The following is a 26,934-nucleotide window of genomic DNA, read 5'->3' as shown; positions in this document are numbered from 1 at the left end:
AAGCCAGAATAGAGGAGCAAGATCATGAGATTCAGAGATTGAGGCAGCAGGGTGCTCCTACAGTGCCGGTGCCAGAAGCTCCTGTGGCACCTGCCCCTATTGCTCTGGCTGAAATAGTGGTAGCGGGAAATAGAATGGAACCCTTGTATGAAAGGTTTCGGAAGCAGGCATCTCCGGTTTTTCTGGGAGGTCCAGATGTCATGAAAGCCGAGCAGTGGCTAACGATGATTACGAAGATTTTGAACTTTATGGGTGTCACTGGGAATGACAAGGTGGTGTGTGCCACCTTCTAGTTTCAAGAGGACGCCTTAGTCTGGTGGGACATGGTGTCCCAGATTTACGATGTTACGACCATGACCTGGGAAAGGTTTCAGGAGCTCTTCAACGCGAAATACTATAATGAGGCCGTTAGAAGTGCCAAAAGGAAAGAGTTCGCACACCTGACCCAGAAGGGAAATATGAGTGTGACAGAGTACACTACCCAGTTTGATCGGTTGGCGAGGTTGGCCTCGGGAATTGTGCCAACTGATTTTAGTAAGAAGGAAAAATATCTAGATGGATTAAATGTGAAGATCAAGCATGACCTTATGATCACTACAGACGACAAGACCACCTATGCTGAGATGGTGGAGAAAGCACTGCGAGCTGAGGGCGCAGTTGGATGTATGTCGGAGTCAGTTAGGACTCCAGTGAGTGGCAGGGCTCCTACCCCTCCTGCATCAGGCTTCAGCATGGGAGGTAGTGGTTCGGCCATGGACCAGAAGAGGAAAACATCCACTGCATCCGGTGGCTCGGGGCAGAACAAGAGGTTCCGGGGGAACCAGAGTAGAGGCAGTCGTCAAGGTGGAGCTGAGACCCAGTTTTCTTACCTAGAGTGCCCCAGTTGTAAAAGGCACCATCTGGGTGAGTGCAGAGGTCAGGGATGCTTTCAGTGTGGCATGCCTAGACACTACAAGAGGGACTGTCCCCAGCTCAGATCAGAGGCACCAAGGGCTCCGGCGAGACCCACTGCAGCTAGGGTGTTCGCCATTACGCAGGCTGATGCAGAAGCCAGCCCTTCAGTGGTGACAGGTCAGCTCTCAGTTAACAACTCTTTTTACTCTGTTTTGTTGATTCTAGGGCCACACATTCTTATGTGGCAGCTAGAATCTTTAGTAAATTGGATAGACCGTATGATAGTTATGAATCAGGGTTTGGAACTCTTTTACCTGGCAAAGATTTAGTTATCTCCGAAAGGTGGATTAGGTCTATGCCGATCAGAATAGATGGTAGAGAGTTTAGTGCTGACTTGATAGAGATGAGCCTAGTAGATTTCGATATAATTTTAGGAATGGATTTCCTATCTAAATACTCAGCCAGTATTGATTGCAAGAGGAAGATGGTGATCTTCCAACCGGAAAGTGAAGAACCATTTGTGTTTGTTGGTTCACTTCGGGGATCTTGGATTCCGGTGATTTGGGCCATGTCAGTTAGGGAGTTACTGCATGGCGGTTGTTTAGGGTTTCTGGCCGTGGTGATGGACACCACTCGGACAGATACCATTCGGCCAGAGGACATCAGGGTGGTTCGGGAATTTTTAGATGTTTTTCCCGAAGAACTTCCAGGTTTACCACCTCAGTGGGAGATTGATTTTGTCATAGATTTGGCACCCGGAGTGGAACCGTTTTCCAAGGCTTTGTATAGAATGGCTCCAGCTGAGCTTAAAGAATTAAAGATTCAGCTTCAAGGGTTACTTGACATAGGGTTTATCCGGCCTAGTGTGTAACCCACGGGAGCTCCAGTTTTATTCGTCAAGAAGAAAGATGGAACTATGAGAATGTGCATCGATTATCGAGAATTAAACAAGCTAACAGTGAAGAATAAATATCCATTACCTAGGATCGATGATCTTTTTGATCAACTTCAAGGGAAGATGATCTTTTCCAAGATTAATCTCCGATCGGGTTATCATCAGTTGAAAATCCGAGAGGAGGACATTCCGAAGACGGCTTTTCGTACTAGGTATGGACATTACGAATTCTTGGTTATGTCGTTTGGACTAACCAATGCTCCTGCGGCATTTATGGATTTGATGAATAGAGTATTCAAGGATTTCCTCGATATCTCTGTAATTGTGTTTATCGAGGAGATCCTTGTGTACTCTCAATCAGAAGAGGAGCATGAGTTACATCTTCAGATGAAACTGCAACGGCTTCGGGAACACAAGCTTTATGCTAAATTCAAGAAATGTGAATTTTGGCTATCTCAAGTGTCTTTCTTAGGGCACATTGTTAGAAAAGATGGGATCAAGGTGGATCCGGGGAAAATTGAATCCGTCAGGGATTGGCCAAGACCGAAAATGGTGACAGAAGTTAGAAGCTTCTTGGGTTTAGCTGGTTATTATCGTCGATTCGTGGAAGGGTTTTCTAAGATTTCAACACCCTTAACCGAACTTACGAAGAAGAATCATCGGTTTGTTTGGTCAGATAAGTGCGAAGCTAGTTTCCAAGAGCTGAAACAGGGGTTGATTACAGCTCCACTGCTAGCTTTGCCTTCAGACAAAGAGAAATTTGTAGTTTATTACGATGCGTCCAGACAGGGTCTGGGGTGTGTGCTGATGCAAGCCGATCGGGTTATCGCTTATGCCTCCCGTCAGTTAAAGGATTATGAACAGCGATACCCGACTCATGATCTAGAGTTGGCCGCGGTAGTTTTTGCATTGAAGATCTGGCGGCATTACCTTTACGGAGAAAGGTGTGAAATCTATACCGACTATAAGAGTCTCAAATATTTCTTTACTCAGAAAGATTTAAATATGAGACAGAGACGTTGGTTGGAGTTAGTGAAAGATTACGACTGTGAGATTCTCTATCACCCTGGTAAGACCAATGTAGTGGCCGAAGCCCTGAGCAAGAAGGGTCCCGGGCAAGTAGCTAGCATGACTCAGATCTCACCTCAGTTAGCGGAGGACATGGTTAGATCCAGCATTGAGTTCGTGGTAGGCCAGCTTCACAACTTGACGCTGCAATCGGATCTGTTGGAAAGAATTAAAGCCGCTCTGATGACTGATCAAGAGTTAGTAAAAATCAGAGATGAGGTTTCGGCTAGTCAAGCCAGGGATTTTTCAATGTCAGACAACGGGATGCTTCTGTATAAAGCTAGGGTTTGTGTTCCGAGTAGTATGGAACTCAAGAATGAGATCTTTGAAGAGGCTCATTCTACCCCTTATTCTCTGCATCCCGGCACCACCAAGATGTACCAGGATCTTAAACCGTACTTCTGGTGGAGCGGTATGAAGAAGAATTTGGTAGAATTTGTATCGAGATGCCTCACCTGTCAGCAGATTAAGGCTAAACATTAGAGACCAGCAGGGTTGTTGCAGCCTTTTGTTGGGTTTTATGCCCTAAATAAAACTCATTTCAATATAATCAGATTTACTTATTAATATAGATCAGAAATAACATTTAATGTTGCATGGTTCACATGATTTATTTCATGATTATATGTACATAATGTATAAATTCATCTGAAACCCTTTTCACATACTTGATCCTGTTTATTGTGCCGTCAAGACATTGGAAAGTAAACATGACTATGTGAATAAAGTTTCCTAGATTTATCAGACACAGGGTTTTACAGATATGATAATCTACAACAAGAGTTTACTTGTATTTGGAGAAATACTATGTTCTTTCCAGAACATTGGTTAAAGTAAAGCTCAGGTTGGATGCATGGAGTATGCATCGGAAGGGACCAATATTGAACTTTGACTTAGATTTATTAAACTTACCGAAATATCTATTCAAGTCAATATCGCCTAGTTGATCCTAGATCAAATGATCTTAATCCTGTTATGATTAGGCTCAATCTTGAAAGGCTATTCGTGTTCTTTGATTTGTTAGTTAAGCCTACTTTTAGGTCAGGGTGATACGTACATTTTGGGAACACGGTAGTGCAATTGAGTGGGAGCGCTAGCATAAACATGGAATCTATAGCTTCTATCTGGCGAATAGTAAGCAAAGGATGATCTCCTTCGAGCTTGACCAAACGAAAATAAATGGTGGAGATCTCATTTCACATAAGCTGAAATATCATTTATACGGGGTCAAGTGTTTTAAGGAATAAATACATTGTAGGGTGTAAATGTAATTTAATCCCTTTACAGTGTAGATCATTCATATAGAGGACCATTGATCAAATTAGGATTATAACAATGGATAAATAATGATGTGTCTATATGGTGGAACATATAGAGCATTCTATATACTGAGAGTGCAATTCTAAGTTCTATGCGTGGATTCAACGAAGAATTAATAAGTCAGTGAATTTTAGTCCTAAATTCTTGATCTACTTATTGGAAGCTCGGTTATATAGACCCATGGTCCCCCCACTAGTTGAGATAATATTGCTTGTAAGACTCATGTAATTGGTTTTGATTAATCAATTATAATTCTCAAATTAGACTATGTCTATTTGTAAATTTTTCACTAAGTAAGGGCGAAATTGTAAAGAAAGAGTTTATAGGGGCATATTTGTTAATTATGATACTTTGTATGGTTCAATTAATAAATATGATAAATGACAATATTATTTAATAATTATTTATAGTTATTAAATAGTTAGAATTGGCATTTAAATGGTTGAATTTAAAAATTGGCGTTTTTGAGAAAATCAGGTGCAGAAAAGGTAAAACTGCAAAATTGCAAAAAGTGAGGCCCAAATCCACTTGTATAGGGCCAGCCACTTTTGTAGGAAATTTAAACTGGTTTTTTCATTATTTTAATGCCAATTAATTCAAACCTAACCCTAGTGGAATGCTATAAATAGATAGTGAAGGCTTCAGGAAAATTACACCTAAATTTTCTATTTTTCCTTCAGAGAAAAACCTGAGCCTTCTCTCTCCCTATCTTTAGCTGCCACTTCTTCTTTCTCTTCCTCATTGAGATTTCGAAATTCTTAGTGTAAGAGTAGTGCGCACACACAACAAGTGATACCTCAATCATAGTGAGGAAGATCGTGAAGAAAGATCATCAGCAAAGGAGTTTCAACATCAAGGATTCAGAGAAAGAGATCCAGGTTCAGATATTGATAATGCTCTGCTACAGAAAGGAATCAAGGGCTAGATATCTGAACGGAAGGAGTCATTATATTCCGCTGCACCCAATGTAAGGTTTCATAAACTTTATATGTGTTTATTTCATCGTTTTACAAAGTTCATATTTAGGGTGTTAATCAACATACTTGTGAGTAGATCTAAGATCCTGGTAAAATAATTTCCAACAACTGGCCTCAGAGCCATGGTAATTGATTTACTTGCAAGAAATTTGGACTTTATAATGATTGTTTGTATGTTTTTGGATGGTATCATGTTGTATTGAGTGTTATTTGATGATTGATTGATGTTTGTAAATTTTTGTGAAAAATAATTGCGATTCTGTTTCTGGAATTATTTTTATTGGATAGTATGGAAAAAATTAAGCAAGTTAGCTTTTTACAGAACTCAATCTCGATTTTATTTGAATTAGTTATGATTTTTTGAAGATTCGAAAAAATCGGAGCTGTGCTGAAATTTTCCTGCGATCGCGAAAACTGTCCGTACATTTCACAATTTTTTCGTTTTTCTTCGATTTTTCATGCTTTTTCATGGAATTAACTTCCGATTTTTTGTATAGTTTTGTATTTATACTATTACTATTCCTAATTCAATTCTAATTATCATTTTGAATTAATTTAATATTTTTTTAAATTTAATTCAAGATATTAGTGTAATTTGAATTTGAATAGAATTAGTATCTATCTTCTTGCTTAAAAATCTATCTTATTTTTAAATTTGATTATATCTTATCTTAATTTTGAATTTAAGGTCAGATTTTATATATATTTTTTAAATTAAATTTTTTTTAGATATTTTGACCTTATTTAAATTTAAAATAAGATAATTATAATCATGTAATTTTAAATAGATGTAAGATACTTTGCTAACTTTTAAATTTTTTTTATTTTATTTATTTAAATTAAATTTAAAATCTAAAAAAGATATTTAACTTATCTTTTCTAATTTTTATTTAATTTTTATTTATAAAATAACATTTAAATTTTAAAAGTAGTTAGCAAATTTTGAAATGATATTTAGGTTGGTTGAAACCTAATTTTTCAAAATTGTAGGTTTAATTTTAAATTTAAATTATTTTTAAACTTTCGAATTTTTGAAATATTTTTTTTTAATTTTTGAAAATTATTATTTATTTAATTAATTATTTTCGAAATTAAATATTTAATTTAAAATTAAATAAATCCTACATCCAACTATCCAACTAACCTTGTTGCAGGAGTATGTGTTTTAACTTGTTTGTAAGTTTTCAAAACCTATTATTACTTGATTGCAAATAGCCATGGTTACTTTTTGCCAGATCTAATGATCTGATGGCTCCCTTGGTCAAGATAATAATTTGTAACAGGTATATTTACAATCTTCTTTCATCTGTGTATGACCTAGCAACATGATAGGACCCATCCAAAGTGTGCCTGTGTGAGCCTATGTGTTTAATTTTATTATAGATGCATATAGGTTAATGTTGCTAAAATAAATTATCATAGTTCTTGATAAAATTTATTTAGGCCCATTTAGTTTTTGGGCCTATTCAATTAATAACAGTTGTTCTTATTAAGGTTAAATTCCTCTCTTTTGGGCCTTGTGTGAGAGTTGGGAGCCATAGAAGTGGGTACGACATACTGAACCCAGCACCCCCTCACATGAACCACCCCAATTGTGAAGGCCCATTTGCCTGATTTGAACAACTGTACTAGGTTAATTACACTAGTTTAACCTAATAAAATTGATTAGCAACATAATTAATTTCATTTATTTTGAAATTAATTTAAGAAAATTATAGTTTAAAGAATTTTTTATTCTAAGCTAAACTATATGTATTTTCTTGTATTTAATTAAATATAGGATTATAACCATCTAGATTCTTTCTGGAACTTAATTTAAATTTTTCATTAAATATTCTTATTTAAGTTGATATTTAGTTATCTACAACTAACCAACTTAAATCTGAATATCTTTTGAATTTCAAATTTCAAAATTAAGTTGAGGAATTTTAGGCATTGGTTATTAAGATTCTTCAGATATTTTTTAAGTTAATATCTTTTCGAATATTAACTTAAAATGGAATATTTTCAAATTAAGTGGTTACAACTTAATTTTTGATATTTAATTAAATTTAAATTTGAAAAATATTTAAGTTCTAGATTTTTTCTAATACAACTTAAATTAGATATTTTTTTAAATTTTGTGGAAAAGATACTTAGTCAAATAAGATATTTTCTAGATAGTTATTTCTAGACTACTTATTATTTCTAATATTAAATAGGAAAATATTATACATTGTGAAATTAATTATTTATATAATTAATTTTGGTACAATTTATTTTAAGTATATTTTTCCTAGTATTAAACTAGAAATTAATAATTAAGCCTTCTCTACACTTAATTATTTATTTCTTGAATTCAATACATTTAATTAATTTAAAAATTAAATATCTAAGTTGATTTTTATCATCATACTTAAATATTTCTTTTTCATGACATTTAATTAAATAGAAAATTATTTTTAGTTGAAATTTATTTTTTCAACTAAATTTAAATAATTTTCAAAATATGTTTTTTCTTTATTTTATTAATCAATTTTCGAAATTGCATTTCTTAAATGCGAGAATTTTGAATTTTATCTTGAAAAATAGATTAAGTTGTAAATTAATTATTTATTTTAATTAATTCTTGGATCAACTTAAATCAATGATTTTTTCATTTATTGATTAATTTAAAATAAATTGAATTAAAGTATATTATTAGAAATTGAATTAATTAGTCCAAGGAAAATCTAGATAGATGATATTTTTGCTTGAAGTATTTTTCTAGTGTATTTAATTAAATAGAAAATTAATATTTAAGTTGATTTTCATCATCATACTTAAATATTTGAAATTTTTCTTATATATATTTAATTAAATAGGAAAATTATATTTTTGTTGTAAATTAATTTTATTAATTAATTTTGGGCCAACATTAAATTAGAATAATTTTTCCAGGATTTATTTTTTATTTTAATATGCATTTTTCGAAAATTGTATTCTTATATACTTTAATTTTTCGAAATGCAATATATATTTATAGAAAATTAAATTTGAGTTGTAAATTAATTTAAATTAATTTTGTAACAACTTAAATTGAATATTTTTCTAAATATTTATTGGAAATTATTACTAAGATGGAAATAATTTATGTTATTTTATATCCATCTAAGTAAAATTTATAAATATTAAATTAAAATTTATATTTAGAATTTTTCATTCTAAATTTGAAATTTTAAATAAATATATATTTAAAACAAATAAATTAAATAAAGAGAATCAAAGAAAATACAACTCACTTTAAATAATGAGCTTGATTATTATTAAGATATTCGATCTCCATTGTTGGTCTTACAAAAGTTAAATGTTTTCAATATAACCTCGAGACGCTAGACTTCGTCCCCCTATGGATGGTTATTCGTTGAACGCATTTAACACCGTAAGATTTCATTTGATAAGTGTTTTGTAAGTTTTCGTCTCTATTAGACTCTCCCCTACGGTGACTACTTAGAGATAAACTTATGAAACATGAAACAATGGTGGAAGCTCATAAAATGAGAATAACCTTGACTCTCGCCTACCGGGACAACGTTGGATTCTTATTTTGATCGAATAAAAGGTTGCTAGAATGGTTTCTATTTTAGATGAGCTGACAACTCTATTCAATAAATGATGCTTTGACTCTCGCCTACCGGGACATTGTATCAGTTTGTTGAAAACCTTGGAAATTATTTAGGATTGTATGTTTTAGTATTTTCACTAGTCATTCCTACTTGCTATATGTTTATAATTTCTGAATTGTGTATGAATTTATATTGAACCATGTTATTTTCTGTTATTAAGTTGTAGTTTAATTTCGAATCTTCATTGTTGGTCTAACTTGGCTTGTTTATCTAATGAGATAAATCCCTAGTGGATTTTCACCATTAGACATACATAATAGTGTAAGATCTCGAAAGATAAATATTGTATATGCAACATCTAGCTGTTCATCAATTGATGACACCTTAGACTAGTATTTTTACAATATGAAACAAGAAGATTACATAAATAAGATTACTTTGTCTTTCGCTAATCGAAGCATCGTTGGATTCTTATTTATAAACGAAATTATCCTAATTCCTCTTAGCTTATTCATTTCGAATTAGCTCAATAATATATCATTGGATGAATGGTCTATAAATCATTTCATGTCATTATATTTTCTCTTAAGAAATTAAATGACGCATATGATTATAATCCCGAAATTCTATTCCCAATTGATATAAATCCTCAATCTTAGAAATCTCCTACTTGTATGGGCAAATCTGACTTAGAGTTTGTATTAGTAGTGGTGGTCCAAGAAAGAATTACTCATTATATTTGGTTGAATTTAAGTCTTTGACTTTAATTTTAGAATCCAAACAGAAATTTTCTTATATTTCTAATTCCAGAATACAATGCAGTTACACTTTCTCAAGTGTTTAATATCTATCTTCTATTAATGGATTAAAACTGTATGGAATATGAGTTAGGTATTCTGTGACCAGGATCCACTTGCAGTATTCTAAGAACTCTTTGATGTAACTAAACCTATGTCATCAATAGACACTACCATTTTTTTTAATCTATGGCATTTGTATCTTGTTCATAGTGGATTTGACAAGATCAATCTCTGCAAAGAGTTAATATGCCTCTATCCACTGAAAGTAGTTCATCTCATTCGCAGATGGATGTACATTCAGGGGTAAATATGAGTTTTTCGTTGTATTCTTAAAACGATCACTCTAGATTATACCTTATGCAAAGAAATTTGAAATGTTTAAAAAATTTCATTAATTTCTAGCAATGGTTAATACCATTAAGGTAAGTGGTTAAAGATCTTGCGAACTGATAGGGGTGGAGAAATAGTTAGTAAATATGCAGTTCAAAGATCATTAAATTGATTTTTGAATTATATCCAAACTTACCTCCCCAGAAATTTCGAGTTGCATGTTGATGATTAGTTAGTAGTCGTTGCCTAATTCCTTCTATGGTAATACAATTTCAGAATGATGTAATGGTTGTATACTTAATGTAAATCATTACTAGATTCATGGATGACCTAATCAAAATCTTAAGAAAAGCTAGAACCATTAACCATGGTTTGTTAGCTATTCTAAGTGATTAGGGGTGGACCATCCCATTGTCAATAGATAAGAAAGTGTTTGTTCAAACAAATACTACTTTTCTAAGATAATGACTAAGTCTGAAAACAAGTAGCAAATAAAGGAGATATTTAATTCTTGATTCCAAAAGTGTTCTATCATCTTATATAACATATGATGATCCCACTGCCTTTGTTGTCTTGTCACAACCGAAGAGATCAATACCATCTAGTTTTCTTAGACATAATTCACGGTGCCTTGTCGTAGTGGGAGAGTTTCTAGGAACTCACCTTCTTATGACTTGGGAGACACTAGTGATTAAAATCCATTGTGAGTTTAAACAAGTAATGGATTGTCAAGATAAGAAACTAAGAAGAAAGCCAATAGAACTATGGTTTAATCCATTCACATGGAATAACCTAAAGTTTTCTATTACAAGGACATAAAAGGAAATTTTAGTTAATAAGTCTATTCTATGGACTTAACAAACTTCCTGTTCCTAGTATTATAGGTTTGAGTTTATCTAAACCTATGGCTTGTGGTATACCTGGTAATTACTTACTCTAATGCAAGCAACTTACTTTAGTAAGATGCTGAAGCATTTTCTTTCTAATGGCAATCTATAGAAGCTTCACAACTTCTTAGGTATAGATTTTATTTATCTAAGGAAAAGTCTTAACTATTCCAGAAAAGATAAAGCCATGAAAGAATTTCTTATATCAACAGTTAGAGGTCTTAGATATGCTTTTGTATGCCTTAGACCAGACACCTGCTGTTGAGTGGGAGTAATGAGTAGGTATTATATTAATCCAGGAGAAGAACATTGGAAGACAATCAAGTAAATCTTAAGATAAAGAAGAGGAACTATATGTTAGTCTATAAGAGTGTGTTTAAAACTCTTAGACTACACCACATCAGATTTCGAAATTGGCCTAAGTGCTAGTAAATATTTCTGATAAGATGGTGGTTACTCTGGGGGTGGAATAGTGATTTTCGAAAAGTGTAAAAACCTATCCGAAGTCTCTAGGTCTACCAGAGAGGGACTGAATGTTAAGGTTGCAGGAAAGGTACTTATTCAGTCTAAGGAAAGTTCTATACATTTTTGGCATCATTCCAAATTGCCTTAAACTACTAGTGTTAATTTCCTCATTAACCAAAAGTAGTTGCCAAAGATATAGAATCCAGTATCCCAAGAGAGTAGACATATAAAGAGGAATTTCACATTATCAATGATTTTGTGATTAAAGGAAGAGTAATAGTGGAGAAAAGGTTGTGGTTAATTCAACCTTTCAGATCCTATTACGAGGAGTTTACTACTACTACACTTGATTTGTATATCAAGGTGTTGAGATTATTCGAAACGCACTTTTTGTTTTATATTAGTGCAAGTGGGAGTTTGTTGGGTTTTATGCCCTAAATAAAACTCATTTCAATATAATCAGATTTACTTATTAATATAGATCAAAAATAACATTTAATGTTGCATGGTTCACATGATTTATTTCATGATTATATGTACATAATGTATAAATTCATCTGAAACCCTTTTCACATACTTGATCCTGTTTATTGTGCCATCAACACATTGGAAAGTAAACATGACTATGTGAATAAAGTTTCCTAGATTTATCAGACACAGGGTTTTACTGATATGATAATCTACAACAAGAGTTTACTTGTATTTGGAGAAATACTATGTTCTTTCCAGAACATTGTATAAAGTAAAGCTCAGGTTGGATGCATGGAGTATGCATCGGAAGGGACCGATATTGAACTTTGACTTAGATTTATTAAACTTACCGTAATATCTATTCAAGTCAATATCGCCTAGTTGATCCTAGATCAAATGATCTTAATCCTGTTATGATTAGGCTCAATCTTGAAAGGCTATTCGTGTTCTTTGATTTGTTAGTTAAGCCTACTTTTAGGTCAGGGTGATACGTACATTTTGGGAACACGGTAGTGCAATTGAGTGGGAGCGCTAGCATAAACATGGAATCTATAGCTTCTATCTGGCGAATAGTAAGCAAAGGATGATCTCCTTCGAGCTTGACCAAACGAAAATAAATGGTGGAGATCTCATTTCACATAAACTGAAATATCATTTATACGGGGTCAAGTGTTTTAAGGAATAAATACATTGTAGGGTGTAACGGTAATTTAATCCCTTTACAGTGTAGATCATTCATATAGAGGATCATTGATCAAATCAGGATTATAACAATGGATAACTAATGATGTGTCTATATGGTGGAACATATAGAGCATTCTATATACTGAGAGTGCAATTCTAAGTTCTATGCGTGGATTCAACGAAGAATTAATAAGTCAGTGAATTTTAGTCCTAAATTCTTGATCTACTTATTGGAAGCTCGGTTATATAGACCCATGGTCCCCCCACTAGTTGAGATAATATTGCTTGTAAGACTCATGTAATTGGTTTTGATTAATCAATTATAATTCTCAAATTAGACTATGTCTATTTGTGAATTTTTCACTAAGTAAGGGCGAAATTGTAAAGAAAGAGTTTATAGGGGCATATTTGTTAATTATGATACTTTGTATGATTCAATTAATAAATATGATAAATGACAATATTATTTAATAATTATTTATAGTTATTAAATAGTTAGAATTGGCATTTAAATGGTTGAATTTAAAAATTGGCGTTTTTGAGAAAATCAGGTGCAGAAAAGGTAAAACTGCAAAATTGCAAAAAGTGAGGCCCAAATCCACTTGTATAGGGCCAGCCACTTTTGTAGGAAATTTAAACTGATTTTTTCATTATTTTAATGCCAAATAATTCAAACCTAACCCTAGTGGAATGCTATAAATAGATAGTGAAGGCTTTAGGAAAATTACACTTAAATTTTCTATTTTTCCTTCAGAGAAAAACCTGAGCCTTCTCTCTCCCTATCTTTAGCTGCCACTTATTCTTTCTCTTCCTCATTGAGATTTCGAAATTCTTAGTGTAAGAGTAGTGCGCACACACAACAAGTGATACCTCAATCATAGTGAGGAAGATCGTGAAGAAAGATCATCAGCAAAGGAGTTTCAGCATCAAGGATTCAGAGAAAGAGATCCAGGTACAGATATTGATAATGCTCTGCTACAGAAAGGAATCAAGGGCTAGATATCTGAACGGAAGGAGTCATTATATTCCGCTGCACCCAATGTATGGTTTCCTAAACTTTATATGTGTTTATTTCATCGTTTTAGAAAGTTCATATTTAGGGTGTTAATCAACATACTTGTGAGTAGATCTAAGATCCTGGTAAAATAATTTCCAACACCTTTAACCCTACCTGAATGGAAGTGGGAGAATATCATGATGGATTTTGTTGTTGGGTTACCCAGAACCACGGGTTTGTTCGATTCCATCTTGGTAGTGGTGGATCGATTCACGAAGTCTGCTCATTTTCTGCCTATTAGAACAACCTATTCAGTGGATCAGTTGGCAGAATGGTACGTTAAAGAAATAGTAAGACTTCACGGGGTATCGAAGTCTATAGTTTCGGATAGAGATCCGAAGTTCACCTCCATGTTTTGGCAGAGTTTGCAACGAGCAATGGGTACAAAGCTGAAATTCAGTACAGCATTCCATCCTTAGACAGATGGATAGTCCGAAAGGACAATTCAGATACTGGAGGACATGTTACGAGCCTGTGTTATGGATTTTGAAGGCTCTTGGAATAAATATCTACCGTTGATAGAGTTTTCTTACAACAACAGTTATCAGAGTACGATAGGGATGGCTCCCTATGAACTGTTATACGGTAGAAAGTGTAGATCTCCCATCCACTGGGATGAGACAGGGGAGAGGAAATACCTAGGTCCGGAGTCAGTGCAGGGGACCAATGAGGCAATTGAGAATATAAAGGCTAGAATGCTTGCCTCACAGAGTAGACAGAAAAGTTATGCAGATCCGAAATGCAGAGATGCTGAGTTCCAAGTAGGGGACCATGTGGTTTTACGGGTGTCTCCAATGAAGGGGATTAAACGTTTTGGGAAAAGAGGCAAGTTATGCCCTAGGTTTACAGGACCTTTCGAGATTCACGAGAAGGTAGGTCAAGTGGCATACCGGTTAGCATTGCCTCCAGCTCTTTCGGCTGTTCACAACGTATTCCATGTCTCTATGTTGAGAAAATACGTTTCAAATCCTACTCATATACTCAGTTATGAGAGCCTTGAACTGCAGCCAGATATGACATATGAAGAACAGCCAGGGCAGATCTTGGATAGAAAGGATAAAGTCCTTCGGAATAGGACCATAACATTGGTCAGGGTACTCCGGAGAAATAGCAAGGTGGAGGAAGCCACCTGGGAGCTAGAGTCTGATATGAGAGCTCAATATCCAGAGTTGTTCAGGTTAGATTTCGGGGATTAAATCCTTTTAAGGGGGGGATAAATGTAAAGACCGCTTAGTTTAATTTGGATATTAGCAGTTAATTATGTTTAATTATGGAAAATTATTTATAGATATTTAAATAATTATTTATGCTGTTATTTTTGAATTCTGAAATGCAATTTATGTCATATAGTGAATTTCATAATTTTGCATTTCCGGTGCCCGGTAACATGGAACTCGGTGTTTGGCTCAGTCAAATCACGACTTAGTATGTTAGTATTGTGGGACGGTTATTTAGACATTGGAAATGTCGGGAGTGGTCGGGCATTTAGAATTTCCCAAAACACCCTTTAGTGCCCTCTATGTTATTTCAATGTGGAGGGGCAAAATGGTCATTTTGCCCCAATAATATTTTGTCCTTTAGTGGTCTTTATGTGGTGAGAATATATGATTTTAATTGGTATTTGATAGCTGAATATATGTTGATTTATGCATGTTTTCTCTCATTTCATTCAAAGTAGGAAATTAGAAAATTTAGGAAAAAAAAAAAAAAACTCAAGCTCTCTCTCTCTCTCTCTCTCTCTCTCTCTCTCTCTCTCTCTCTCTCTCTCTCTCTCTCTCTCTCTCTCTCTCTCTCTCTCTCTCTCTCTCTCTCTCTCTCTCTCTCTCTCGGCTTGGTGTGGAGTGCTAGGGCTGGGAGTTCTTCTTGAATTTTCAAGCATTTTTCATCCAATCTAAGTGTAGTTCAAGTGCTTGGTACGATCCTTGTAGCTTCTCTTTTAGTTTTCTTAGTTTTTAAGGAAGTTGAGTATAGCATGCTTGAGGATTTGTGGCTGTGGTTATTGTTTGTGGTTGCTGTTGATTTCTGGAGTTTAATTATGATTTAAAAAGTTGATTCAAGCATGATTGTGTTGGTGATTAGTTGGTTTTATCAATATATGGAATTTTTGCTCAAAACTATCTTCTTCAAAGAAAAAATGAAGAATCTGTTGCTGCACTTGTTGTTGTTGCTTGTTGTTGTTTTCTGAGATTATTATATGCATATTTAGGAAGATTTGAGCTGGTTTGAGTGCATGTTATTGATGTTTAACCAAGTTTGAGTTTTGAACTCAAAGCTTGGAGCTTTAATGGTGATTTTTGATTCTGTGTTTTCTGGGCTGTGATATTGCTTTAGAAATGTTCTTTGGGGTATTTAGAGCAGGTCTGGAAGGTTTGGTTTAAATTGGGTTTTATTTGAGGGAGTTATGAATTTTTGATTGATTCCTGCGAGGAACCGAAATTCCGGATGTGCAACCGGAATTCCAGATGGGGTTCAGGAATTCCCAGAACTGGAATTCCGGTTGCAGAACCGGTCTGCCGGTTGGGGGATTTTTAGGAACCCTAGTTTTTCTCGTTTTTATGTTGTTGAGGGTATTGCCATGCTTTTTATCGATAGGGAAACTTCTAGTTTCTAGTTTAAGTCCCCAGGAAGTGATTTAGCGTATCAATTATTTAGTGTTGTGATTGTTATGGTTTAGGAGCCTGTAAACTGGCGTGCAGTTCATTCCACTCAGGTTGACCGGCACACCTAAATTCGAAATTGAGGTAAGATTAGTATAACAGTATACATATGCATTACATGTTTAGCGTGCATGTTAGGAAGCCTGTTAGATTACATTAGATATGTATGTTGGCTTCGTACCATCCGACCATATCACATCGGTTAGGCTAGAGTATGACTAGCAACTGGAGTATGACCAGTGTACCGAGTATAGGCTGATCCTAGGGTTGGTGGTACTGTGCTATTTGACCGTATCACATCGGTTAGGCTAGAGTATGACTAGCAGCTGTAGTATGACCAGTGAACCGAGTATAGGCTGATACTGTAACACATCGGTAATGCTAGAGTATGACTAGCAGCTGGAGTATGACCAGTGTACCGAGTATAGGCTGTTACTTTGTCAATAGTACCGTTGTACGAACGTTCGGGACTCAGTATCGTGTGGGACAGGGCAGTTAGGGTTATGGTCAGGGGTATGGGCGTCTGATCATAACCCGGTATTATGTATGTTTTATGATTTATACTTTTCTTACTGAGTCTGTCGACTCACAGTGCTATGTTCATGTGTAGGTAAGGGCAAGGCCAAAGCTGAGGAACCGGGAGGACGAGCCGATGAAGATTGTACATATCGGGGCGGTTAGGCCTGGAGCGTACGATCCTCGGGACAACAGTGCTTTTGTAATTAGTCGCTAGGCGACATGTATTTTGTATTAGACAGTAAACCTTTGTAAAGTATTTTGTAATCGGGATCCTAAGTATTTTTGTATAAAATATTATATAAGTTTAATTAAAAAGCAAAAATTTTAATTAATCACGATTTCCATAAACCTCGTTGATTAGCAACGAGCTGCACAGTATGTTTAAAAATCACGTAATACGCCTATGCTAGTTAGGGTGTTACAGACGTAGAATCCGCTTCCTTGTCCTCGCATGGTCGCACACCTAGTAGGTATACAAGGTCCAGTTCTGTGGAGACGCAGCAGGGGGGACGATATCAGGTTTATAGGGGTGATTTGCGTGATCACCTTAACGTTGTTTTCAGAGCACGCTCCCACGCCCCTCGTGACGAGGAAACACCCCGTGATCCTCAAATGGGCATGGGACCTCTCCTTTTACTACGGAAGTGCGACAAGCTCAGCTTCCCAAGGGATTCTGATTATTCGAATCCCTAAAATACAAAGGTACCTCTAATCCCATAGATTATTTAGAAAAGTTCAATACTATTATGGAAGTAGATCAGGTACCTCAGCTCGCGAAATGTCGCATTCTTGCGGCAACGCTGGAGGAAAATGCCCACGATTGGTTCAGCCAATTGCCTGAGGCCTCAATCTCGACATGGGAGACCTTTGTCGATCTATTCCTCACGCATTTTCAGGCCACGATGACTTATAGGCCGCCCTATACTACTCTGGCTAACATCAAGCAAGAACCCGGTGAGTCTTTACAGGACTATTTTAAACGTTTTAATGCCGAGGTAACAAAGGTTGAGAAGGCTCCCGAGTCTTCGCTTGTTTGTATGCTAATAACGGGTGTCCTGCCGAGAACTGATTTTTGGAAGGAGCTACAGGCCCGAAGACCAAAATCGCTAGTCGAGTTTTTTGCCATGGCCGAACCGCATAAGAGAATTGAGAATTCTCTGGCAGAATTGGAGAAAGGCAAGGACAAGCGTAAGTCACTAGTGCCACGGTCACGATCACGTAGTCCCCGAGGGAAAAATTCCAGAGGTCGAAGCCCATGAAGACACAGTCCACGGAGACAGCGAAGCCCGAAATTGGCGAAATCCCCTCCAAAGAAGGAGTCCTCGCCGAAACGGAAAGGTGGACGGCGCTTCGTGAATTATACTGAGCTCGCGGTACCACGAGACCATATTTACGCCATTGAGGAGAAGAATGGGGTCTTTAAGAAGCCAACCCCGATCAATGGAAACCGCGACAAGAGGGATCCCAAGAAATTCTTTAAGTACCATAAAGATATTGGTCACACTACTTTGGAGTGTTGGGTTTTGCAGGATGAAACTGAAGAGCTGATCAGAAGGGGAAAATTCAGCAAATACAAAAGGAACGAGGAAAGTCATCCCCGAGCGGATGACAAAGAGGAAAACCAAAATGCGAGTGGCTCAAGAACGCCTCGCAATATATTGACAATCGTAGGCGGACCCCTGAAAGTCGCAAGAGCGATATGCGAAGAAAGCCAAGGAGAAGTCGCTCACCAACTTGAACAATCTTAGTGAGCGACCAGAGAAGTTATTCAAGAGAGAATGCGACGACATCACGTTCATGGAGAATGATGCGAGATGGGTCCATCACCCGCATTCTGACGCACTGGTCATTGTCGCCATTATTGGCAGAGACAACGTCCACTGTATACTCGTGGACAACGGAAGTTCAGTAAATCTCCTGAACTTCCAAGCCTTTAAGCAAATGGGGTTGCATGAGAAGGATCTACGACCTGTTACCTCAAGTATATACGGTGTTACCGGCGACGTAATTGTGTTGAAAGGAATGATTAAGCTCCAAATTACCTTGGAAACCGCCCCCGTAGTAGCCAAGACAATGGGTGACTTCGCGGCAATCGACCAATATTCGGCGTACAATGCCGTGATTGATCGACCAATCCTGAAAGCGATGAAGATCGTGACGTCGATCTATCATCTCACAATGAAGTTCCGTACTCCCGCTGGAGTAGGCTCTGTGCCAGGAATCCAGTCAGACTCGCGAGAATGCTATAATGCAGCAGTCAAGCTTGTAGAGAAGAAGTCAGTAAATGTCGTCTATCTGTTAGAGGCACCGCCTCCTCGCCAGGAGGTCCTTAGGATTGAAGAAGTGTCGCACAAAGATGGACCAGATTTGGATCCGAGGATCCTCGATTATGCCGCAACCGCCCAAGCCGCGGAAGATACTATTGAGGTACCTATTGATCCCGTAGATAATAGTAAAGTTTTAAAAATTGGCTCTAAATTGACATTTCAGTAGCGAGAAAAACTAACGACCTTTCTCAAACAAAATCTTGATGTTTTCGCTTGGAAACATTCAGATATGGTCGGAATATCTCCGCAGGTCATGTGTCATCGCCTGAACATTGACCCCGAAGTGCGAGGTGTCTGACAAAAGCGCCTCAAAATGGACCCCGCGAGGTACCAAGCGCTAAAAGAAGAAGTCGACCACCTCCTAGCCTGTGGCTTAATACGGGAATCGTTCTACCCCGATTGGTTAGCAAATCCTGTACTTGTACCCAAGCCTAATGGCTCATGGCGCACATGCGTTGACTTTACAGACTTAAATAAAGCTTGTCCCAAAGACAGCTTTCCACTTCCTAGCATTGACCAACTTGTTGATGCCACTGCAGGTCATGAACTTCTCAACTTCATGGACGCATACTCGGGATATAATCAAATCCTGATGTATGAGCCAGATCAAGAACATTCCTCGTTCATTACAGATCGAGGTCTGTATTGTTATAAAGTAATGCCTTTTGGTTTGATAAACGCAGGTGCGACGTATCAGAGATTGGTAAATATGATGTTCGCATATTTGCTTGGGGATACTATGGAAGTGTATGTTGACGATATGCTCGTGAAATCTCAATAGGCAAAAGACCATGTCAACCATTTACAAGCAATGTTTGAAATACTTAGGCGATATAAAATGCGGCTAAATCCATTAAAGTGCGTCTTTGGAGTTGGTTCAGGGAAGTTCCTCGGGTTTATGGTTCATCAACGAGGAATAGAGGCAAACCCTGCGAAGATCAAAGCATTAGTTACAATGCAATCACCGACTCAGCCGAAAGAAGTCCAAAGTCTCACTGGTAAAGTCGCCGCTTTGAACCGTTTTATATCGCAATCCTCTGACAAATGCAAGGAGTTTTTTCAAATTTTAAAAGGCAATAAGAAGTTCCAGTGGACCGAGAAATGCGAAGAGGCTTTTCAAGCATTGAAAACGCATTTGGGGCAGCCCACAATCCTATCAAAACCAATAAATGGCGAAGTCTTATCAATTTATCTAGCGGTGTCAGAATATGCGATTAGTTCGGTACTAATCCGTGAAGATCAAGGACGACAGTACCCGGTGTATTATGTCAGTAAACTCCTGTTAGATGCTGAGACCCGCTATCCTCAAATGGAGAAATTAGCGTTTGCCTTGGTATGTCGTCAAGGAAACTGCGACCTTATTTCCAGGCCCACAATATTGAAGTTTTAACAAACTACCCTTTGAGGCAAGTCTTGGCGAAACCAGAGACATCGGGGAGATTGTTAAAATGGTCAGTGGAGTTAAGCCTGATCGACATCAAGTACAAACCAAGAACTGCGATCAAGGGGCAAGCCTTGGCAGATTTCATTATCGAGTTCCCAAGTACTGAAGTGGCACCAAGAAACAAAGAAATCAACACCGCTATACCAAAAGGAGAAGGATGGACGTTGTACGTCGATGGGGCTTCTAATAGCGAAGGTTCTGGCGGTGGAATCATACTAATCAGTCCCAACAATTTTAAGGTACACGCTACTTTACGTTTTGAGTTTTCTGCATCTAACAATGAAGCCGAGTATGAGGCTTTAATCGCAAGATTGAAGCTCGCTCTCGAGATGAGAATCGAATACTTGTAGGCTTTCAGCGATTCCCAAATCGTCGTATGCCAGGTGAATGGAGAATATCTGGCCAGAGGCGGGCGATTGGTTAAGTATCTTGCCATAGTATGCGAACTGATGCAGAAATTCAAGGAAGTAGTCGTGTCCCGAGTACCGCGTGCTCACAACTCACATGCAGACGCATTGGCCCGTTTGGCCTCGACTAGAGAAGCTGAATTACTCGATGTAATTCTTGTTGATGTATTTGCTCACCCGACGATAAATCGAGAAGAAACGATGGAGATAGATACCGTCCAAGAAGTCACCTGGATGACTCCGATAATCGCATACCTGGAGAAGGGTATCTTGCCTGATGATAAGATGGAAGCAAGGAAGTTGGGGCAACGCACTGCCCGATATGTCATTTATGATGGAAGATTATATCGTAGAAGTTTCAGTCAACCATTACTTCATGTATCGACGGGAAAGACTGCAACTACATACTCCGTGAAGTACATGGGGGTATTTGTGGGAATCATACTGGTGGTAATTCCGTTGCCCTAAAAATCATGCGACAGGGGTATTACTGGCCTACTTTGCGACAAGACGCTTTCACTTTCGCGAAGAAATGCGACAAATGTCAGCGGATAGCCACATATGCCCATCAACCTCCGAGCAACTTGCATTCCATCATAAGTCCTTGGCCCATTGCAGTGTGGGGGATCGATTTGATAGGTGAACTACCTAAAGGAAAAGGCGGAGTCAAGTATGTTGTAGTCGCGGTCGACTACTTCACAAAATGGGCTGAGGCCAAAGCACTAGCAACCATCACATCGACTAAGTTGCGCGAGTTTGTCTACAACTCCATAATCTGTCGATTTGGCATCCCTTACAAGCTCATTTCAGATAATGGAAAGCAATTTGACTGTAAGGAGATGCGGCAATTATGCGACGACTTGGGAATTAAAAAAGCATTCTCAGCAGTCGCCTATCCGCAAAGTAACGGGAAAACTGAAGCAGTCAATAAGATAATAAAGCACACCATCAAAGGAAAACTCGAAGAACGTAAGGGGGTATGGCCAGACGAGCTTTCGCAAGTTTTATGGTCATACAACACGGCCCCCCGATCCACGACTGGCGAGACTCCTTTCTCGCTCTCTTATGGATGCGAGGCTACGGTACCAGTTGAGATTGGGGCGAGTTCTCTACGAAGAGATGTTTTCAACGTTGAACAAAACGAAGAAAAACAGTCGCTCTACCTCGACCTTCTAGAAGAAAAGCGCGATCAGGCTCACCTGAAAAACGTGGCTTATCAGCGGCGAACCGTAAGATACTTCAACTCCAAGGTCAAGGAAAGAGTCCTCCGAGTAGGAGACTTGGTCCTTTGAAGAGTAATGCCAAACACGAAGAACCCAGTGCATGGGGTCTTCGGGGACAATTGGGAAGGACCATATCTTATCGCAGAAAGGGTTAGTGACACAACATACCGACTCACAGAACTCGATGGTACTGCGATTCGAAGGGCTTGGAATGGCGAGAGCTTAAAATTTTATTATCAATAGTACTTGTATTGTATAGTTTATACTCGCTATGTATTTATACTTAGTCATTTTTTATAAAAAAATCCTAAGTATGGGGGTTTTATACCACTATGTACTATTGATTAGTAAAGTTATGAAAGTTATGAAATTTCTCAAGTTTCTGAAATTTTCTACCTTAATACTTATTACACCAAGCTGTAGTTAAGGTCGCAGTCAAGATATTATAAATATAGCAAAACGCGAGTACCCGTGTACTGCGAGAATGTTATAGATAGATGTCCCCGAGAGGATATAAAGTCGTTTAAAAGAAACATAAACGTAAATTTGTTCAAGTACAAAGCGCGAGTACCCTTGTACCGCATATATAAAAAAAAAAGTCTAACATAAGAAAATATTAAAGAAAGAAGTTAAACATTGGGAGCAGCAGGGGCAGATCCATCTGCGACTTTGCTGATAGCTTCGTTCTCAACTTCGACGTCCGCAGCATCAGCCTCCTTGGGAAAAAGATGTTGGGTTTGTGCCCTAAATAAAATTCATTTCAATATAATCAGATTTACTTATTAATAAAGATTAGAAATAACATTTTATGTTGCATGGTTCACGTGATTTATTTCATGATTATATATATAATGTATGAATTCTATTTAAGTCCAGAACATATGAATTTGTTAATGATTATAGTGTTGTCCGCACAGTGGAATATAATCTTAATTATATATTCAAAAGTTTATTCCATGATTTTGTCAGAACACTGGATTGAGACTGACATGGTATAATCAGCGATAGGTATTCTTACACCTTGGAAAAGTGTTATGTCCTTTCCAGGACATTGGCAAAGTTTACCAGTATCGGATGTATCGAGTATACATCGGAAGGGACCGATATTGAACTTTGATTAGATATATTTACCGTAATATCTATTCAATTCAATATCACCCGTTGATCCTAGATCAAATGATCTTAATCCTGATATGATTAGGTTCGATCTCAAAAGTACTATACATGTTATTTGATTTGTTAGCTAAGCCTACTTTTGGGTCAGGGTGATACGTACATTTTGGAAACATGATAGTATAATTGAGTGGGAGCGCTAACATAAATATGGAGTCTATAACTTCTATAGGAATTTAGAAGTGAAATGATGATATCCCTCGAGCTTGGCGAAACAGAGATAAATGGTGGAGATCTGATTTCACTTCGCTAAAATATCATTTATACAGAGCTAAGTGTTTTAAGGATAAAATACATTGAAGGTGTAACGGTAACTTAGTGCCTATTCAATGTAGATCATCTATTAGAGGGTCATTGATCAAATTAGGATTATAACAATGGATAACTAATGACGTATTTATATCGTGGAACATATAGAGCGTTTTATACGACTGAGAGTGCAATTCCAAGTTTTAAGTGTTGATTCAATAAGGAATTAATAAGTTAGGGAATTTACTTGGTAAATTCGGTTCGACTTATTGGAAGCTCGAAAATATAGGCCCATGGTCCCCATACTAGTTGAGACCATACTGCTTGTAAGACTCAGTTAATTGATTTTAATTAATCAATTATAATTCTAAAGTTAGACTATGTCTACTTTATGAATTTTCACTAAGCAAGGGCAAAATTGTAAAGAAAAGAGATTCTAGGTTTATTTATTAATTAGGATACTTTATATGTCTAAATTAATAAATATATTAATTGACAATATTATTTAATAATTATTTTTTAGTTATTAAATAATTAGAATTGGCATTTAAATGGTTAAATTGGAAAATTGGCATTTTTGAGAAAATGGGAATGAAAAATAACAAAATGGGAAAGTTGCAAAGTGAGGCCCAATTTCCTTATATGGCCGCTCACTATGCAAAGGGTTTACCATTTTATTTTTCCATTATTTTAATGCCATACAATTCTAACCTAAACCTAGAAGGCGTTCTATAAATAGAAAGTATTGGCTTCAGGAAACTCATGACTTGCACATTGTTTCCTTCAAAGAAAAAGCCATGCGCCACTTTCCTCTCTCTTTTCTTCTCTTCAAATTTTGAAATGCTTGACTGATAGAGTAGTGCTAGTGCCCACACACATCAAGTGGTATCTCAATCATAGTGTGTAAGACTGTAGGAGAATCCAAACAATAAGAAGGAAAATCAGCATCAAAGGAAGGAGAGAAAGAGATCCGGATGCAGATCTTGATTATGCTCTGCTACAGAAAGGAATCAAGGGCTAGAGATCTGAATGGAAGGGGTCATTATATTCCGCTGCACCCAATGTAAGATTTACTAAACTTTATATGTGTTTATTTCATTGTTTTAGAATTCCTATTAGGATGTTAATGAAACATACTTGGTAGTAAATCTAGATCCTGGTAAAATATTTCCAACAAAAGATTCCCTCCACCGCCTTGAGTCAGCGTAGGCGACATGGCTCGAAAAGCCTCAGCCATCTCCGCAGCTTCTGCCCCAAGAATTGAGAAGTCAAAGTCTGGAGTTTTGGAAAGAGTGGTGTAAATGTAGTCGGAGACCGCCTGGTCATACTACTTCTTCCCATTCTCCTTCTCGACCTCCAAGTCGCGAGACATCTCCTCGACCTTCATCTGAGCGCTCTTGGCTTCGAGCTCAACTTGCTTCTTGGCCTTGCGAAGTTCCTCGTGCTCTTTGTCTTTGGAAGTTGCATCTTGTTTCAGCTTCTTGATGTCCTCCTGAAGCTGAACATTCTGTCTCTTCACAAGTTCGACTTCCTTAGATCCAGTGACAAAGGCCCTTGAAAACATGGCAATAAACTGCGAAGCCAACTCCGCAGAACGAGGCACCAGCTCTTCAGTAGGGGTCTTGTTGACCTTTGATATAAATTCATCGCCCACGAACTTCTCTTGGAGATTCAAGATGTTGCGAGCTCGGATAGCCGGATCGATCACAACTTTCTTCCCCTTGTCTTGCGTGCCCTTAGTTGGCTTCTTAGAGGAATCCGCGACAAGGGTGACCACCACATTGCTCTTTCTCTTCTGAGGAACGATGGGAGATGTCGTCGCTGTTCCAGTCTTTGGCTTGCGATTGAGGACCGGTGCGGACTTCAGAAAATTCATCTCTGCGTGGACAAATAAAGATAAGTATATATAAATTTCAAGGCACTAGTTTATGCATGCGACATGCTACCTGATGTTGGTCGAGAGGTTTGCTTGGAGAGGCATTTGTCTATTCGCTCTTGTTGTTTCTCAGATGGTTCCTTGTACACTGGCTCTCTCTGAAGGCTCGTGTTCTCTGGAATCAACTTGTGTTCTCGCAGCTTTGAGGTCGTACACAATAATCGCCAGTCGCAATCTTGCACAGGAAAGCTTCCAAGAACTTCAGCCGTCTCTCTGAGAGTCGTGTCAAGTGTAGGTCGAGTCAGTCTATCTGCGACAATGAAAAGGAAAGTTGGCTTAAAACTCTCAAGATAACTCAAAAAATTGACTAAGTAAAGATACACGCGACATACTAGGTCGACAGTTAAAGTCAGTCCTAATCCCTGGAACCTTAAAAACATAAAACCACTTGGATTTCCAATCTCCCATGTTGGAAACCATGCCTTCCACCCCATTGATCTCAGAAGTGGCCCACTTACTAAAATAGTAGAAGCCATTGTGGAGACCCACACTCTTTATATCATAGAAGTAGCTGAATTCTTCCATTGAAGGCGCCCTGTGCACATATTCCATATACATCGCATAAAAGCCTAAGGCTATGCGATAACTATTGGGAGTCAATTGAAAAGGGGACACATCATACTGCTTGAGAATAGTAGTAATGAAAGGATGAAAGGGGATCGATACTCCGCATTGAAGAATGGGTATTGAGACTACCACATCCTCTGTAGGTATGATCGCAGGGTTGGTAAAAGAGAGGTGCGCTCTCTGGGTAGGCCGAGGACGTAAAGAGGCAAGCCGTAGTAGGTTTAACCTCGTAAAGGTGGTAAGATCTGATTTGGTGACTCGCGAGACCAAGTCCTCGTACGAAAAGGGTTCATCCAATTGAGTGTTGTCCACCGAATCAGTCCCACTTCCCTCCGCGTCTTCTTCCTCGTCTGACTCCCGAACTGGGGCCATCGAATCATCATCCATCTCCTCGACCTTGACATCAGGAGTGTGCCTGGAATGGACGGGATGATCACGCTCTAACACTGTAGACTCGCTATCTCGAATCTCGATAGTTCCTGGTTCAGCGAGTTCCTGCACCATCCTCTCGATATCTGTAGAAGAAAATGGGCCCAACTCCGCGTCCCTTGTGGCAGGGACCTCCTCCTCTGAGATTGAGGTCGGGATAAAGCTGTCTTCCTGGTGGTCCTGATCGCCATCAAATGCGTCCCCTCCTGAGCCGAACACTTGGCTATCCGATAGATCGCTCATCTGAAAGATAGAAGATCTTTTCAGCGTGGTGCATGTGCGAAAACAAAGTAAGTGACCTCACCCGCATATAAAATATAAAATCATCTAAGAGGGATGATCCGAATTCTTGCAAAAACCAACCAGCCCCCCCAAAACGCGAAATGTCAGGTGTGCGAGTAGAAGGATATCTCAAAAAATGGCTGGGTGTATCCCAGTAACCTAAGCGACATGCATTTTCAAGCATGACCCTAAAGTGACTGGGAGACACCCACCGTTTCGAGGAACCTAACCAACCACAACCTGCGAATACGTCACGCATACCCAGCTGGCGATGTACCTCAAAAAATGG

The 26,934-nt window shown here is 37.7% G+C and overlaps 1 protein-coding gene across 1 annotated transcript; it reads right to left on the bottom strand.

The window, feature by feature from the left end:
- Positions 1–24,530: 24,530 nt before the first annotated feature.
- Positions 24,531–26,606, bottom strand: LOC133036903 (uncharacterized). The gene is made up of 4 exons (XM_061113674.1): positions 26,161–26,606; positions 25,700–25,902; positions 25,378–25,617; positions 24,531–25,309 (listed from the first exon to the last, which is right to left on the bottom strand). The coding sequence occupies exons 1-4, from the start codon at positions 26,604–26,606 to the stop codon at positions 24,759–24,761; spliced, it is 1,440 nt and encodes a 479-aa protein (XP_060969657.1). The 3' UTR covers positions 24,531–24,758.
- Between the last annotated feature and the right edge of the window lie 328 nt (positions 26,607–26,934).

The sequence above is a fragment of the Cannabis sativa genome, chromosome 4 (genome assembly GCF_029168945.1).
Source record: "Cannabis sativa cultivar Pink pepper isolate KNU-18-1 chromosome 4, ASM2916894v1, whole genome shotgun sequence".
NCBI classification, from domain to species: Eukaryota; Viridiplantae; Streptophyta; class Magnoliopsida; order Rosales; family Cannabaceae; genus Cannabis; species Cannabis sativa.
This window is presented reverse-complemented; position numbering and strand designations above follow the sequence as displayed.